A 17,056-nucleotide genomic window follows, 5' to 3' on the forward strand; every position below is an offset into this window, starting at 1 on the left:
ACTCCCAGCTAAACACACACAAAAAAAGCAGGCGAAGAGGTGGCGCAGACCCGGCAGGAACCATGTTGTGCGATAGGTAAGGACAGATCATACATGAGAAGGCTTAAAGTGATCATAACCAAAGTCAGCTAATGACAGCCCGCCAGAATCACCCAATAGCTGATACCACTCATTCACGACGCCAGTAAGGGTTGTGCAGTCACACAAGTCGGAGGGGCAAGTAACTGGTCATTTTCGTGCTGGGTTTTGAGCTGGATGTCCAGGGAGTCCACACAGGTAAGCGGAGCTTGTTGCTGGGAGAGCTTCCAGCGACGGCTCCTGATAGATTCGGCCCCAGGGAAATTAAAACGGTTCCACATTTCTTAGGTGACAGGAAGGGTACTTTTGTCACCCCCGCATGCCACTTTGGCTGCGCAAGGGCAATGTTGTATCAGTGATACAACGTGACGACTATATGTCATTGACTGACTTACTCTCAACGGTTGACCGACGTAATTACCAAGACTGCTTGTCATCCAGAAAACGAGTCGGCAGCTACAGTATCTCTGTAGACCCGTGGTTCATATCTAAACAACCGAAACTAATATGGCAGTTGACGTGCAACACACCCTGGTTGGTAAAAGGGGCAAACATTTGACACGTCGCCATCATGAATTACGGAAAACACAGACGAATGCATTCGGTCTACATGCCGTAATGCATTCACCCTGCATGCGATGGTACTTCCGCTATGACAAAAGCTACATAGCACCACTCCCTACCACGCGACACAATTTATCACGAGGCGGGGCGAGTGGCCTCATTTGAAAGGACATCATTCAGAGGCCATTTGCCAAAAAACGAATATGTGTCGGCATTCCTTCCAAAACTTTCCAGCTTCATGTCAAGCTGAATGTTATAGCTGTCTGCAAATATGGGAATCTTAGCCCTTTCCTTACCAGTTAAAGCACAGCTGATGCAACTCTCCCTTCTCGTTCCCATCAGGGCGATCTCGTCAGCGCACAAGTCACTTTTTCAACCCACAGGGTGTTTTTTTTAATGTGGTCGTCATCTACTCTGATGGGCCGAATCCCAGCTCTCCGCCGGAGTTTGAGGCGAACTAGGTCTTTGCGTGAGCGTGCGTCTGAGTGTGGGACTGAGGGTTCAATACAGCCACGAATTATTACTCAGCCACCGGCGAGAACTGTCCGCGTTACCAGTGACCTGTTGGCTGGAGTGGCTGCTGAGGTGACCTGCTGGCAATGCTGGCTGCTGAGGTGACGTGCTGGCTGAAGCGGCTGCTGAAGTGGCCTGGTGACCTGGTTGGGGAAGCTTCCGGGATTACCTGCTGGTTGGGGCGGCTGCTGAGGCGACGTGCTGGTAGGGGTAGATGCTGGGGTTGCTTGCTGGTTGGGGTCGCTGCTGGGGGACATGCTGGTTGGGGCAGCTGCTGGGGTGACCTGATGGTTGGTGTTGCGTCCAACGTTACGTTCTACACCTCACATTCCGCACAGGACTCCTCCAGCCTTGACACGGCGCCGGCGGCTCGTGATCCGTGCGGCACCGCGGTGCCCCCCCCCCCCCCCCCGCCCCGACTCCGGTGAAGGCAAGCAGCCACCTCGGCCTTAGCGAAGCGCCGAGCTTATGAACTGATACCCGGTGGAACTGATATGAACATTTGGTGCTGCACTCGACCGCGGTCAGCGCTCGTTGATAGGCGGCCCGCAGCGTGGGCAGGTATCAGCGGCCTGAAGCGTCACAGGCGTAACCCCACGGCGACTCTTGGGAGGTTCAAAATAGCCGCGAGTGCGCTCCCCCAGCGCTCCCGTGGCGTACTATGCTGTCCTGCCATGGTGAAAAACCTAGTGCATGGCCGGTAAAGACGTAGGTTTTCGGCGTGTTTCGGTTTCCGGACACACTCAACCATTACATGGGACGCTTTAGTGAAGTCGTCACGAAACTTGCCTGGCTGTTTGAGGGCGTGATCGGAGCTCCTGATCAGACGCTGTGTACAATAATTCAGTTTAGTGGTTCCAGGACGTAATTTTGCATCATATTTCGTCGTGCGAGGCCAGGGTGAGCTTTCCTATTCCATGGGACAAGCGGAGGACGCCTGTATGGAGAAACGCATCACGAGGAAAAACGACACAAACAAAAATGTCTATGAAAAACTGTGCACGCGAAGTTTTGCGAACACGAACATTTGAGAGAGAAAAGTTGCATATGGGGTTTTGTGATAAGAAAGCTCGCGTACAAAGATAAGAGGAAGAAATTTTGTACAGACCTACAATAATGATATTTGCACAACACTTTTGCGCTCGAAGAAATGCAATGCCAATTGTAAAGACCTAAGAGGCATTTGATAACAATTTTTGATCAAGTGCACGTGGAGTAGCCTTTAAAAACCCAGCAGAGTCAGATTCTGAATTTGGCCTCGCACAGACTGGATGAAACGCAGACTCGATGATTTAACTTAACCGTAAACATGACGGCCAGGTGCAGTCAGCCAGGGGCACCCGAGTTAACACGAATCTGAAGAGAGCTATTTGCCACCGCGTCGGAATCACAACCCCTCCCCGTGCGTTGAGTCGAAGACGACATCGCTGAAGCGATGCGGTTCCGAAGCCTGGACTTCTCGACGTGTTCTGAGATCCGCCGCTGTCACGCAGCAATCGGCTCCCGTCGCCAGCGGCCTCCACGGTCAATCAGTTGGCACGGGCACATATGTAAACAGCTTTTAATCCTCGTCCCGCCGCACAACGCTACCATGCCACGATAAACCTTACAGCTTCAAGCCAACAGTGAACAGCCACTCCCGTGCCCCGAAACAGACTGCGCCCGACACAAAGCCACGCCGAACGGACAGCGAATGCTTCACATTTCCGAGGCCAGGCCCCTACCATTGTCACCTGCGCTATCACATTGGTCTGAATACGGCAAACGCCGTCACTCCACCTGTATAAAAGTAAACAACTCGCGCCGGTTGGGCTGGTGAGACCGCCGCACACGGCGCGTCACGCATCGACACCCGCTGGCCGGCCCTGGCGACCGCAGCAGCCGTCACTCATCGCCGACCACACCGCGCGTACCGCCTCTGGCAAACACTACATCGGCCAGTCCCGCCTCTGACAGAGATTCGCCGCCAGGAGCCCGCGGGGCGGCGCTGGATCAGCACCACCCGTCCTGCGCCGTCGGCACTTCGAAGATGTTTTATCAGGGTGGAACGAGCAGGCAAGGGGACGAAGATCCAGTGGCGGCGGCATCGGCATCTGCATCGGCGGCCACTCAAACCGGCATCACCAGTCGCTTGCCCCTCAGAACTGGGAACAAAAACAAACTGCGTCAGGCTGAACGGCGCACGGCCTTCCCTTGAGACGGCGGATTGTCATCAGTGCATCGCGCATACCCACCTACGACGTGCACTGCCTTCCAGATCCATCTCTTTCGCCGAGATCAGCGCGCAAAACGCATCGAGCAAGAAATTGCAGCGCTTCTCAGCAAGTATAATTAATATCAGTTCCAACATTCAACATCGGAACAAAACACTTTTGACACCGCATTTTAAATCCGCCTCATCGGCAAGGCCGCCACTGAAGCAGTTGCATGGCTTCAACAATGTCTGCATCGGCGCGTGCTGCTGGGACACAGCCTACGGCTGTACTGATATGTGGGTGCGCAGTTCTGCGGGGCATTTGCAGGTCGCATGTGTCCGGATACCATCACCACGTGATAAACCGGATTGGATGTCAATGTTTCACATTAGCTGGGGGCGCTGATGAGCAGTATACAGCCGCATGTCCCAATGTACGCCTAGTGAATCCCACCTAATCTCCCCCCCCAAAAAAAAACATCGCTTACGTCGCAACGAGCCCATACGTAGCACAAGCGATCAGTAACTCACCCTGTAACTCACTCAGTAACTCAGTAACTCGCTCTGTAACTGTGCTTGCCCAACACCGAGGTGGTGTACCGGTGCATACAATAAGTGATGGTGAAGTGGCGTATATAATAGTTTATACTGCAACCACAGTACAGTGCATGCATATATCCGAATGGTGTCATTTCTGCATTGTCCCAACAAATTATTCGTTGCAAGCCAAATCAACGAGAGTACGGACAGCCGCAGGTGACAGGGAGAGTATGGACAGTCACAGGTGACAGGAGAGCACGATAGCTACAGGTGACAGGAGAGCACGACAGCCATAGGTGACAGGAGAGCCCAGACAGCCACATGCGACAGGAGAGAGGTGATAGCTGTTGCGCCTAACGCATGAGATGCGATGCACAATGCACATACATCGACATAAGCTGTCCGCTAGCGAGCACAGCCATCTGCCAACGCTCGCACGCTCTAACCGGCATCGAAAATCAGGACGCTGATACACGGAGGTACCATTCACTTCGCGCTACGACCAGCTCTATTTCGCACAAGGGCGTAGTTTCATAGCGGGAACGTACAGCGCACACACATACTTCAGCTGAACGAGCGTAAAGCCTGTCTGCAAACAGGGTCATTTCGGGACGCCCTTCAACCATAAAGTTTTCAAACCTGCCGACTGCTTGTTTGCCATCGTGCCAAAATGGGATTGTCCGCTACGCCACACGGATTTTTACAATGGGATCGTGAAACAAGGGTCGGACATAACGCAGCTGCATGGCGACTTTGAGTATGGCCTGTAGTGTGCCCTTTAAATATTTCCGACGTTAACGGTAAAGAACACATCTGCCACCATTTAAAAGGTGACCAGGAGCCCTTACGAGTCACGATCCTACGTATAACTCAGGCAAACATATAATTAAGAGTATAATAACGAGTGAGGGCCAAGGCATGGCCACTCCCGGCCAGCAAGTCTTCTATGTAAGCTCTAAGCTAAGCTCCGTAAGCTCAGTAAGCTCTATTTGCGGCCACCAAGCGCGTTTTCCGTAACAGGAAGTCCAATTCTTACAGTCATGATATATAGCCCGCAGGCATCTGTACGCATGCTGTTTGAACACGCCAGATTTACTCGCAACACTGAAGCGTCACAACTTCGCCCTGCGTTCGATTAACCCACGACAACTACAAGTTTTCAGTTCCCAGCCAGGTGAAGATCACGGGTCAGAGCCGAGTCCAGGTCCCTCGGCCACTCGACGCCGCAGCAGTACGAGGCTAGCGGATCTTGACCAAGGAGCGAGCACGCGGGCAATGACATCGGCCAGCGCGGGTCGATGCGTCGGAATCGCCGCAGGCTCCCATGAGCCGACCACGCACCCGGCCGGTTCGCGGCGTGATCAAAAACTCAGCAGCAACTCAGCAGCCCGGCCAGATCGAGGTGTGAAACCAGCCGCACGGTGCAGGCCAACGTCACGGCTATCTGTCAGCCGGGGCTCGAGGCCCGCAGAACTGCCAGCCGGGGCTCGAGGCCTGCATAGCTGCCAGCCGGGGCTCGAGGCCCGCAGAAATGCCAGCCGGGGCTCGAGGCCTGCAGAGCTGCCAGCCGGGGCTCGAGGCCCGCAGAGCTGCCAGCCGGGGCTCGGGGCCGCAGAGCTGCCAGCCGGGGCTCAAGGCTTGCACTGCTGCCAGCCGGGGCTCGAGGCCCGCAGAGCTGCCAGTCGGTGCTCGAGGCCCGCAGAGCTGCCAGCCAGGGCTCGAGGCCCGCAGAGCTGCCAGCCGGGGCTCGAAGCCCCCAGAGCCGCGGGCGAACCGATAATCGACCAGATCGTCGTCAATACTGCCTTTTCCGATACCGATATCGAATACGAGACAATCGGGCTTAATCCAGAACAATGGGGCCATGAAAACCGCATAGGCGTGTTTGCCGTTGACGGTGGCCAACATTCCTCCCCCCAATATTTCCTTTCTACGTAATCCTCTGGTCACTGTCAGCCCGGCCCAGCAGGGAGTGAGCTCTCCCTCCCAGGAAGTGACTGCCCGGCGGGCGGCAGAGCCAGCCGGACCCGGCCCACCCACCGTGCGAGGCGGCGCCACCGACGCCGCGAGGTTAGGGGTGCCGGGAGTGTAGTGGTTAACGTGTCTGCGTTAACCAACACGCGTCTGGGAAACCAAAGGTACGGGGTTCAATTCCCCGCGGTGTCCGCTCTTCTTGCCAGGGCGAGAGGCAGACGACGCCATATAGCTTCCGCAGCTGAGTGCCTCGCAAAGCCCCAATGACACGACACCGACGCTGCGCACGCTGTCGACAGATGAGGGCACGCCCGGTCGGCAGGTGCACGGGCCGGCCCGGCTCCGTGCCAACGGCGGCGGGGGTCGGGTCGGCGCGAGCGCCCGGCGTCAGGAGGCCCCCGCCGTCTTCCCGCCAGTCCCGCGACGCACGGAGGGCATGGCCATCGCTGCCCGGACGGCGCCCCTACCGCAGCGTGACGGGTGACGACCAGAGGCAGACAGCGCACAGCAGGCGGGACGGTACGGCGGGCGAGCGGGCCCGGACGGCGCTCCTACCGCGGTGCGACGGGCGACGACCAGAGGCAGACAGCGCGCAGCAGGCGGGACGGTACGGCGGGCGAGCGGGCCCGGACGGCGCTCCTACCGCAGCGCGACGGGCGACGACCAGAGGCAGACAGCGCGCAGCAGGCGGGACGGTACGGCGGGCGAGCGGGCCCGGACGGCGCTCCTACCGCAGCGCGACGGGCGACGACCAGAGGCAGACAGCGCGCAGCAGGCGGGACGGTACGGCGGGCGAGCGGGCCCGGACGGCGCTCCTACCGCGGTGCGACGGGTGACGACCGGAGGCAGACAGTGCGCAGCAGGCGGGACGGTACGGCGGGCGAGCGGGCCCGGACGGCGCTCCTACCGCAGCGCGACGGGCGACGACCAGAGGCAGACAGCGCGCAGCAGGCGGGACGGTACGGCGGGCGAGCGGGCCCGGACGGCGCTCCTACCGCGGCGCGACGGGCGACGACCAGAGGCAGACAGCGCACAGCAGGCGGGACGGTGCTATGCCTCAAGCGGCGTCACCCACTCTTGCTGCTGTACGTCACGAGGCGTCACCCGTTCGTGCTGTACGTCCCGAGGTGTTACCCGTTCGCGACCTGACGCTGTCACATGTCGCACTGCGTGATGGCTGGCTGGCTGATTGGCCCCGGGCACCTTCAGATATTTGGTGGGGATGGGGAGCACCCTCATTATCCGCGAATCCTTGCCGCCGAGGTAAAGACAACGGTTCAGCCAACTACGGGCAAGACAAAAGGAAGCCAAGATGTTGGGCGAACGGTCATCGACCAGGCAAAACTTCATCAGACTCTCAGGGCTCACGAAACACGCCGCTATACCATCGAAAGGAAATAATACAGGCTGAAAAAACAGACGTCCGCACGAAGCGTAATCCGAACAATGCTTCGCCGGCGGAGCAATAAGGCACAAGAGTAACGAGAACGGTCGTACGTCGGCCGACGCACTATCCCGTCCTGAATGCCACACGGGCCTTGAAACTACGACACACGCATACACTAATACCCATCTGTGGCCTCCGGGCCGGATGACTCCGTTGCTGATAACGTACTGCGCAATATAGGCCCCACAAAGCTATAGATCGGTGGGCTGTGAATGCGCCTTATGATGAGTAATTTCGGTAAATGGATATTAGGTGAGGCAACCGAACAGCCACACCGGAAATCTCGACCGAAAAATTATTCGACAAAGGCTACTGTTCAGGGCCTGGTGGCATCGGTTCCAATGTATTCGACCATCTTTTTTTTCTCGCTGAACATGCGCACACGCCTTGCTGGCCGTGGAAAAAGACAGGATAGGTCCATATGGGGTGACGCAAAAATAATTTTTCAACGTGAACACTGGAGGGGAAGGGTGAAACATGGCCGAACTTGCCGTTGTCCACTAGTTTTTTTTTTAAGAATGTCAAAACTGAAGCTAGCGACGGGCAACATTTGTACCTACCAACAATGCAGAATGCGAGTAAACAAAAACAAAACACATAAATTGGAGCGTTCTTCACTGCAGCCGTGCACAAACACAGTGGACTTGCGCGCGCCTGCCTCCCCCACCACGGGTGGCCGAGTGGCCGCAGTGCGACGTGCCCACCTCTGGCTGCACCCGGAGCACTGCCGCGCCGGCCATGTAGGCGACTGATACATCCACTGCAGATGCCTATGCCACATCACGGTTCACTACGACCAGGTCAGATCAGACGGGGGGGGGGGGGGGCAAATAGCCACGTGATCACGCCGATGGTAGATGTCTGTCATGTCATGTCATTGGGGCCTTACGACACACTCAGCTGCTAAGGCTATATGGCGTCGCCTGCCTCTCACCCTGGCAGGAAGGGCGGGTGCCGCGGGGAATCGAACCCCGTACCTCTGGGATGGTAGATGCCTAGTGGCCCAACAGGCCCGCTTGGGAGATAGCACCCAGCGGAACACACGACTCACCTGTCTTCCCCCACGAACAACGTAAAAGAACACTAAGGTGAGTTGTATTTATTCGCGCACCGCCTAGCCCCTTGGGACCCGGGCATCCCTTGGGACCAGGGCATCCTTTGAAGCCAGGGCATACATTGGGTCGGGCATCCCTTGCAAGCGGGGCATCCCCTGAACGTTGGCCTTCCCGGCATCTACAACAACACTTGTCCGTGGCCCACCACGGACCAGACGCGGGCGTCTCCGCTGGAAGACAAATAACAAGCGGTATCAGGACAGGCGTTTGCTGAGCCTATATCTACTCCCGGGACCATTCTCAGAAAGCTCATTTGCCCGCTAGTCCTCGAGGGGGCGGACATGCTCCATTCCCCACCGTATCCTCGCCCGTCGCTCAGACGCCACCCCCGCCCCGCCACGCGACTACAGAGTCGCCGGAAGCTGGCGCCGCAGTTCCCCGAAGGGCACAGCGGCCGTTGACTCTCGAGGGCATCCGCCACACGTCCGACGCGCCTCTGACGTGGGCGCGTGACGACACACGTCAGAATGAGGCCGAGGACGTCAGACTGACGCTGAGGACGTCGTGCTGACGCCTAGGACATCAGACTGATGCCGAGGACGTCAGACTGATGCCGAGGATGTCAGACTGATGCCGAGGACGTCAATCTGATGCCGAGGACGTCAGTCGGATGCCGAGGATGTCAGTCCGATGCCGAGGATGTCAGTCTGATGCCGAGGACGTCAATCTGATGCCGAGGACGTCAGTCTGGTGCCGAGGACGTCAGACTGATGCCGAGGATGTCAGTCTGATGCCGAGGACGTCAGACTGATGCCGAGGACGTCAGACTGATGCCGAGGACGTCAGACTGATGCCGAGGACGTCAGACTGATGCCAAGGATGTCAGTCTGATGCCGAGGACATCAGTCTGGTGCCGAGGACGTCAGACTGATGCCGAGGATGTCAGTCTGATGCCGAGGACGTCAGTCTGATGCCGAGGACGTCAGACTGATGCCGAGGATGGCAGTCTGATGCCGAGGACGCCAGACTGATGCCGAGGACGCCAGACTGATGCCGAGGACGTCAGTCTGATGCCGAGGACGTCAGTCTGATGCCGAGGACGTCAGACTGATGCCGAGGATGTCAGACTGATGCCGAGGATGTCAGTCTGATGCCGAGGACGTCAGTCTGATGCCGAGGACGTCAGTCTGATGCCGAGGACGTCAGTATGATGCCGAGGACGTCAGACTGATGCCGAGGATGTCAGTCTGATGCCGAGGACGCCAGACTGATGCCGAGGACGTCAGTCTGATGCCGAGGACGTCAGTCTGATGCCGAGGACGTCAGTCTGATGCCGAGGACGTCAGACTGGTGCCGAGGACGTCAGTCTGATGCCGAGGACGTCAGACTGATGCCGAGGACGTCAGTCTGATGCCGAGGATGTCAGACTGATGCCGAGGACGTCAGTCTGATGCCGAGGACGCAGTGCAGACATCGCCTCCCATCAGAGTCAGCACTGTCGTCTTAACTGGACGGAGACTTGATTTGGCCGCTCAATACAGACAAAGGAGCCACCGCGACTTGACATGACTTGGCCGCTCAATACATGCAATGGAGAGATAAGATGTGGATATGATATGGAAATGTTACGATACGTGAAACCCTGAATATGCCTATGGGCATGCGAATCGACGCGCCCGGCTGATCTTCAGCCCGATCTCGCGCTCGATAACCACAAGCGCGTCATGACCATCCGAACTATGGCTGCTTCCAGCGACGCCCGGCCGCATGCTTACCAGTTGCCTGCGCAAACGTGGCCACATCTTTGACACTGGTGACATTCGACAGTGAACGTTACGAGATACATAATTTCGTTTCGACCTCATTTGACCTGCAAAAACCCAACTTAGGGCTACTTTCTACAGGCCTCAAAGTGGGATCGCACAGGCACCAGCGCCAGTGAAAATCACGTGACTCCAGCAATACTGCGTTAAAGGTTGAGAGGGTAGGGCGATATCCCATCACCTTCTCCTACGAGGCGTTTGATTTCACAGGCCTTTCACGCCTGTACGGCAGTTTACCGAAACTTCACCTTCAGACGCCAAACGTCCGAAACTCATAGCCAAAGCGAGGTCCCGCCCGTAATCCCACCGCAGCCACGGCTGACTGACCTAGCCAGGGCAACGCTAATGCAGTTTGCAAAACTCATCACTACCTTCTATCGCTCTCGCTGAATGTTTAACTGGCTGTAGAGGTTGTTCATATTCCGCAAGAGTAAAGCGTGACCTGGCACGCCGACGAGCCCTCCTGACGGCTGACAACGGTCGCCTCCGTCACATTCATTCTTCAGCCCCCCCCCCCCCCTTGAAAAAAACACGGCGCCGATAATTCACAACAGAAGCGGTGGTCTCATTTCCAGCTTCTAGTTCTGAACTCGGCGACGCTCACCTCACCACTAAATGCCACTAAATGTCGACGTCTTGTTAATTTCTGGGAGAAAAAACAATCCAAGCTAAACGCCCGTCCCGGACACGCCTTCAACAACACTGCAGCTGGCATTTCACCAGCCATTGCTTCAATTGGCAAACGCACCGCTTTGCTTCTTCTATCGGAATCGTCGCCGCATGACCCGACACCAGCTACAGCCTACGTTAAACAACCCAGCATTCTCCGCGGGGGCGACGACACCGACGGGACCGGCGGCTGCCTTCAGCGCTCGGCGGTTGGCGCCGATCCATGGCTGTCAGAGCTCAAGCTGGACTAAAAACACATCTAGCGACTCTAGTAGCGTGGTAACCTCTAGTCGGCACGCTGTCCATTTGCCGGAAGGCAAACAATTCAACCCGCGTCGCACAAGCACGGCCACCCTCCACCCACGCTAGAGCCCCGCGGTAAGCCATGCCAGAGAATGCGCACATCCGAACGAACAATACAACATCTTAGCCTCCGCGCTTTGTACTACATTACTACCAATAGCTACCGCCCCGCCAGATGTATTGTATGTTTAAAGGCCGGGCAAAAGCAGGCGCTACGTATCATCCGGTGGTTTAAAATCGACCCTCTCGACTGTCCAGAGTGGGGCAGCCGAGAGGCGGAGGTCAACGCTCGTCCGCGGCCCAACTACGCCGCCGCCCGTGCCTGGTTAGTGACAAGCGAGCACGTGCTGAGCCGGCGAGGCGGGGCGGGGCGGGGCGGGGCCGCGCCGGCGGCGGAAGGAGAGGGGTCCGCGCCTCGACTACTTACAGCCACCCCCGACACCGCCACACGGCCCTTGTCATCGTCCATTTCCGTCGTGAAATCCTCCTCGGGCAACAATTTGGCCGCTTCGATGGTGGCAGCGTCCTTTATAAAGTCATCTGCGAACGCCGAGTGCGGGGAGAAATACGGGATATGCGGTGTCCCACCAGGCAGCAGGGAAACGGGCCAACTCTGGCGGGACGTGCGGGTCCGCTGGAGCGTGACGGGCCGTCCCACACGTGACAACACGGCAAAATGACACCGCCTCAAACCTACGCCAAAACACAGTCACACAGATGTGGAGTGAGTTTGGTTGGTTTCCGCATCAATGGCAGCATGACTTCCTCCGAATAGGGAAACGAAGGCTAATTTGGCGATGACTAATTCGGTGATAATTGGCTAATGTGGCTAATTTGGTGGTATACTTTTGACGGGGAGGGCATTTGACATCATCTCACAGAGCAATGACAGACGGATGGGTCACTTCGGGCACGAGCTAGCCGCGAATACAGGACTGCCGCCGGTCTAGAAATAACGCCCGCACGGACGGCGCCCATTCCAGGAGGCCCAGCAATTAAGCCGTCAGTTTCACCGGCAGGAAGTCATGCCATCGCCTCCGCGTGGGACTTATTGGAAATGGAGTGAAAACGAAGTCCTAAGCCGAAATGGTTTAATCGCTGAGAAGTTCCTTTGGAGGGCACAGATAAAAAACATATGGCACCCACATCCGTCGCCGTATTGGTGACGATGGTGATAGCGACACCTGTCGGATAAAAAGGTCACAAGTCCTAAACTACGTCCACATTCAGCCTACCAAACCCAAAAAAACATGTTGGAAATGGTAGGCGGCTTTCTATGCGCGGCGACCACAGCGTTTCCACATATGCGGCGAGCCAGCCGCCCCGTGGAGTGAGGCTGGCGGCGCCGGCCCGCTCGGACTGCCGGCGACCAAGCCACCTCACAGCCAGCCCACCACCACCGGCAGCTGAGCTCAGCACATGCCACGCCCAGAGCGTCACAGCACATGACATGCCCAGAGCGTCACAGCACACACGACAGACCGGCACCACACGCAAGCGGACACGGCCAACGCGCCGGCCGCGCGCTCCTGAAGCCCACAGCCACCAGAGGCCGGGTGTGGTACGCTGACGAGCGCATACTGCGGGCGGCACAGCCCCGTGGGCGGGGCGGGGCGGGGCGGGGCGGGGCGGGGCGGGGCGGGGCGGGGCGGGGCGGGCGGGGCGGGGCGGGGCGTCCGCTTACCTTTGGTCACGTAAAGGTAGAGGAAGTCGGCGTACAGCACCGTCTGTACCACGCCCGCCACGATGGCGATCGGGTCGCTGAAGTTCTCGTAGTAATACCTGCAGTCGAGAAGCCAGGGTCACACAGAGGGGATGAGAGGCACATGGGGACAGTCAGATGAGGGACGGCCCGGACGAAGGAACAGACCAGACTCTGACTGGTAGATCTACCCGCGGATACAGGGAACCCATCGTGACCTCGTCGCATTCAGGAGGTCACCACGCGCGGAGGCACGGGTCGTCCATAAATTACATCAAGCTTCGCAGGGAATAGGGTTGTTATTGAGTGCGACAGAAGCGTAACAATCATAACAAGGGAGGGAGGTGAGGGTTTTGGATAGTGTTATGATACTCAGGTGTAACTGCAAAACATGCCAAAATTTTCAAGAACAAATGAATACCTTAAAACAGGATGGTGGCTATCTCTGACGACAAAGTGCACGTCTGTTTTTTGTTTCGCGTCTCTACGCCAGCGGCCAAACAGACGTTTCTCTGGCAGTTACCTACGATACTGGGTGGGATACTAATGGGATACTGCACAACTAGAGGGGGGAAGGGGGTCAACCAGCACACCCAGTGTGTAACCAGGGGAAGAAAAGGCCAAAAGCGCGTCACGTCACGTCACGAAAATAGCCACAAGGCACATTGAGAAAAATCCAAAAACACACCACATAACTGATGGCTGGCCCGGGCTCACCGGTAGATCCAGTTGAGGATGTACAGTCCCCGGTATGCCCCCAGTGCAAACAGGTAGTGGCTGGTGATGGTCTCTGCTTCGCCCGTCTTTGAGATCATGAAGAGTTGCGGCAGGATGGCGACCGCCTCCAGGTAGATGCTGAACGTCCAGCAGACCTGGCGGGCCCCGAGCGAGGTCGTGACAGCCACCTTGACACAGCGGCCACTTCTTGGACATACTGGTCAAACCCAGGCGGTGACAGGCCATACCATGACTTACAAAGGTAGCAATCACAGCTTTGTTATATGCTGATTGTCTACATTAATTAACACTGAGGAATCAGCACAGGTGAGATGGAGTGGCTCAAAGCTCAGCACATCCTAGCATGTCCTTCTATTGCCAGTGACAGTGTGAAAGTGCTTAACTGATGGTAATCTGGAATACCAATGATCAAGAAATGATGCAAAAGCTTAATGAAGACAGGATAGATAACCCAGAAACAGTAAGACAAAAAGAGAATGCCTCACAGCCCTGATTCTTGGATCACCATTCAGCTGTTACAGAAGCACTGTTCAGCACCACTGCAAGCTGAAGCACACAGGGTACATACTTGCTGCTCTAGGGACAGTTTCTCTCAGCTGATTGCATACCCTCAAAATTGGTGCTGGTCAACTCCCACAACTAACCTCCATGACAGTTAATTCATGGTTTATGATCAGAGCGAGGGCAGCAGCTGGCAGCAGAAGTAGCTCTACCCTGCAATGGCATTAGAACAAGAGGTCAGATGTGGGAAGAGCATGTAATCACAGCTAAGACAGCAGCTGGCAGCAGAAGTAGCTCTACCCTGCAATGGCAGTATAGCAGGAGATCAGATGTGGGAAGAGCATGTGATCACAGCTAGGAGAGCAGCTGGCAGCAGAAGTAGCTCTACCCTGCAATGGCAGTAGAGCATGAGGTCAGATGTGGGAAGAACATGTGATAAGAGCTGGGACAGCAGCTGGCAGCAGAAGTAGCTCTATCCTGCAATGACAGTACAGCAGGGAGTCAGATGTGAGAAGAACATGTGTTCATTAACCAGAGCAAGATAATAATTCTTCCCCTCATCACATACACATTTTGTTAGACAGATCATACCTCCAGGTGGACCTCTGTTCAGACTAGCTATATCAAACAGACTTTATTCATAGCAATGGGACATATCACACAACCCCTTGTGGCTAACCACAGCTGCAATATGACAGATCTAGTAATGTAAACATATTGCTTGATCTGTGCCTGCTGTTGCCGCATGCAGGGCCCTTGGCGGCATTGATGGCTATTGATGGCCTCGTTAACCACAGGCTCAGCTTATTATGCGACAATAATAAACTATAACAGACATCATTATGTTGTCTATCAACACTCTGGCACTGGGCTCAAACCTGTGGGCTACAGTGTCTTGTCCAAGTAACCCAACACAGTCAGCTCCTGGTGCTCACCTGAGGCTGTCATGGTTCCTGTCATATGTGGATTTAAACTTCACAAATATTAGGTAGACTGTTGCTGCTGATGCAACTATGAAGAAAATTTTCATGGTGGTGTTGTAGATAGAGACAAAGTTGGAGAGGAGGTCTAAGTAGCGACTCAGATAAGTTACCAGGAACAGAGCCTGAGAGCGCCCTGACAGGCCTGCAAAATATATGTCATGCATCAGATTAAAACAAATCACATGCGGCATGTATACATCCTGCATACTCCAGCAGACAAAAATTCAAATGTCCAGCATACCAATTTGAGGAAATAGCTCAAAAAGCACAGAATTTAATCTTATCTGAAATTATGAACATTTAGATATTGGAGATAAAATCAGCTGCTGAGCTGAAAAGATGCTCCACTTGGCATGGAATGGTTCTAACTCTCAAGACTGAAATGTGTCTACTTCAACTGATTAATTACACTGATGGTATGCCAGGATTTCTTGACATTCAACCTGTGTGACATTCCCAGCAGCTGGGGACCAGCATGCATGAAATCCATTCACTGTGCATTCACATGCACAAAAGGTGGATGAATAATCAAATGCACACAAGCACGGCACACAGCCAAGCACACCAACAATGCATAACTGCCCTATGCAACAGGCCAACTTCTAACTGTCCACCTGACTTACAACGCAAGTTTCACTGATACTGACCAGACTAGCTGCCTGCCTCTCACCCTAGAAGGTAAGGACATCTGCAAAAAAGGTCACCTGGAGGGCCACAAGCAATAGAATTTGTGAGGACCCACATCGTCTCAAATCGGTGCACCGTTAGGCGCCCGCACACTCAAGATACCTGCACATGACTTTGACGTCCATATCTTGGCCAGAAGGATGATGATCGCAAAGAGATGGGACAAATCCCCACTGAGCCGAAAAACATTCATCTTCCTATACTATGTTCACTGCGCGTCAATCCAATATCGAGAAAGAACTAAAGCACGGCGAAAGGCACCAACACGAGCCCGAAAGCAATACGCCTCCTCGACTATCCGAAACTGCGGGCTCTGACGACTACGTTGCTGCGTGCCACGTGGCAATTGCGGCGCTTCAACGTTCGACCCGCCACTGTCAACCTAAACCGGTTCGCAATCTGCTGGGGTTGGCTAACCCGCGGCCATGTAACCCAGCGACCAGTTTCTGGTTTACCGAGCATTACTCAGAATGTATTTGTATTTGAAGCCGCATGTTGCTGAAATCAACCAAACTTTACCGAGAGGTATCCTATACCGATAAATGTCGTGTCGATACGTCGGCTGATGCCATGCACTGTGACTGGCATCATGGACGTTTGGACGAGGTCAGGGGTGTCAACTTCTGTAAATTATTGGGGAGCCGAATGGAAAGCCCGATAGCCTACCCCCCCCCCCCCCCATTTTTCTATCACCGGATTAAGCCCACTTTATTTTCATTAGACACCACGTATGTTTTCAATCTTTGTATAATTTATAAAAGCCTTTTATTTGAGAAGCAATGAGATGAGCATGGGCTAGGTCGGCTCACGTCCGTGAAGGTTGCATGCAGGTGGGCTAGTATTTGGGCTCCATCTGAGACGCAGATGAGCTGGCCATACGCTACCATATTCGGCGCAGGTGCATTAGTCTGTCTACTTTGTGCTCCTACTTCCGATTTTTTCCTTGTCGTGTACAAATGAGCACGTAACAAAGGAGAACAGCCCGGGTTGGGGTTTATATGGGATGCATGTGGGCAAGTTGGGCTCATGTCAACATGGGCCGTAGGTGGGCAAGTCTTTGGGCTCCATGTTAGACTCAGATGGGCTTCCCATATGCTGCCATCTTTTACAATAGTGTATTAATTGTTGTACTTCGCGCTGCATGGTTGGATATTTTCTTCTCGTGTACAAACTAGTTTGCATCAAAGAGGAGCGGCATAGCCCCAGATCCAAACGGGCCGCAGGTGGGCAAGATGGCTACATGCCAGCATGGGATTGGGTCCCGTTTGGGCCCAGATGGACTGCC

The 17,056-nt window shown here is 55.3% G+C and overlaps 1 protein-coding gene across 2 annotated transcripts; it reads right to left on the reverse strand.

The window, feature by feature from the left end:
* Nucleotides 1-1,990: 1,990 nt before the first annotated feature.
* LOC119090959 (ER lumen protein-retaining receptor) lies at nucleotides 1,991-16,114 on the reverse strand. Of its 2 annotated transcripts, XM_037213685.1 has the most exons (7): nucleotides 15,874-16,114; nucleotides 15,037-15,226; nucleotides 14,245-14,314; nucleotides 13,580-13,734; nucleotides 12,845-12,942; nucleotides 11,588-11,700; nucleotides 1,991-3,299 (listed from the first exon to the last, which is right to left on the reverse strand). In XM_037213685.1, the coding sequence occupies exons 1-7, from the start codon at nucleotides 15,962-15,964 to the stop codon at nucleotides 3,294-3,296; spliced, it is 723 nt and encodes a 240-aa protein (XP_037069580.1). In that variant the 5' UTR covers nucleotides 15,965-16,114; the 3' UTR covers nucleotides 1,991-3,293. The 2 variants fall into 2 exon arrangements, with proteins under 2 accessions (XP_037069580.1, XP_037069581.1); XM_037213686.1 differs by lacking the exon at nucleotides 11,588-11,700 and having other exon boundaries at nucleotides 15,874-16,111.
* Between the last annotated feature and the right edge of the window lie 942 nt (nucleotides 16,115-17,056).

The sequence above is a fragment of the Pollicipes pollicipes genome, unplaced genomic scaffold (genome assembly GCF_011947565.3).
Source record: "Pollicipes pollicipes isolate AB1234 unplaced genomic scaffold, Ppol_2.1 Scaffold_3216;HRSCAF=3773_pilon_pilon_pilon, whole genome shotgun sequence".
In the NCBI taxonomy this organism is placed as follows: domain Eukaryota; kingdom Metazoa; phylum Arthropoda; class Thecostraca; order Pollicipedomorpha; family Pollicipedidae; genus Pollicipes; species Pollicipes pollicipes.

Coding starts and splice junctions, on each gene's coding strand:
- LOC119090959 (XM_037213685.1), bottom strand. CDS start 15,964: ATGAATGTTTTTCGGCTCAGTGGGGATTTGTCCCATCTCTTTGCGATC. Junction 14,315..15,036: donor AGGAACCATGACAGCCTCAG/GTGAGCACCAGG, acceptor ATGCCATTGCAG/GGTAGAGCTACTTCTGCTGC. Junction 13,735..14,244: donor ATGAATTAACTGTCATGGAG/GTTAGTTGTGGG, acceptor GGGGCCCGCCAG/GTCTGCTGGACGTTCAGCAT.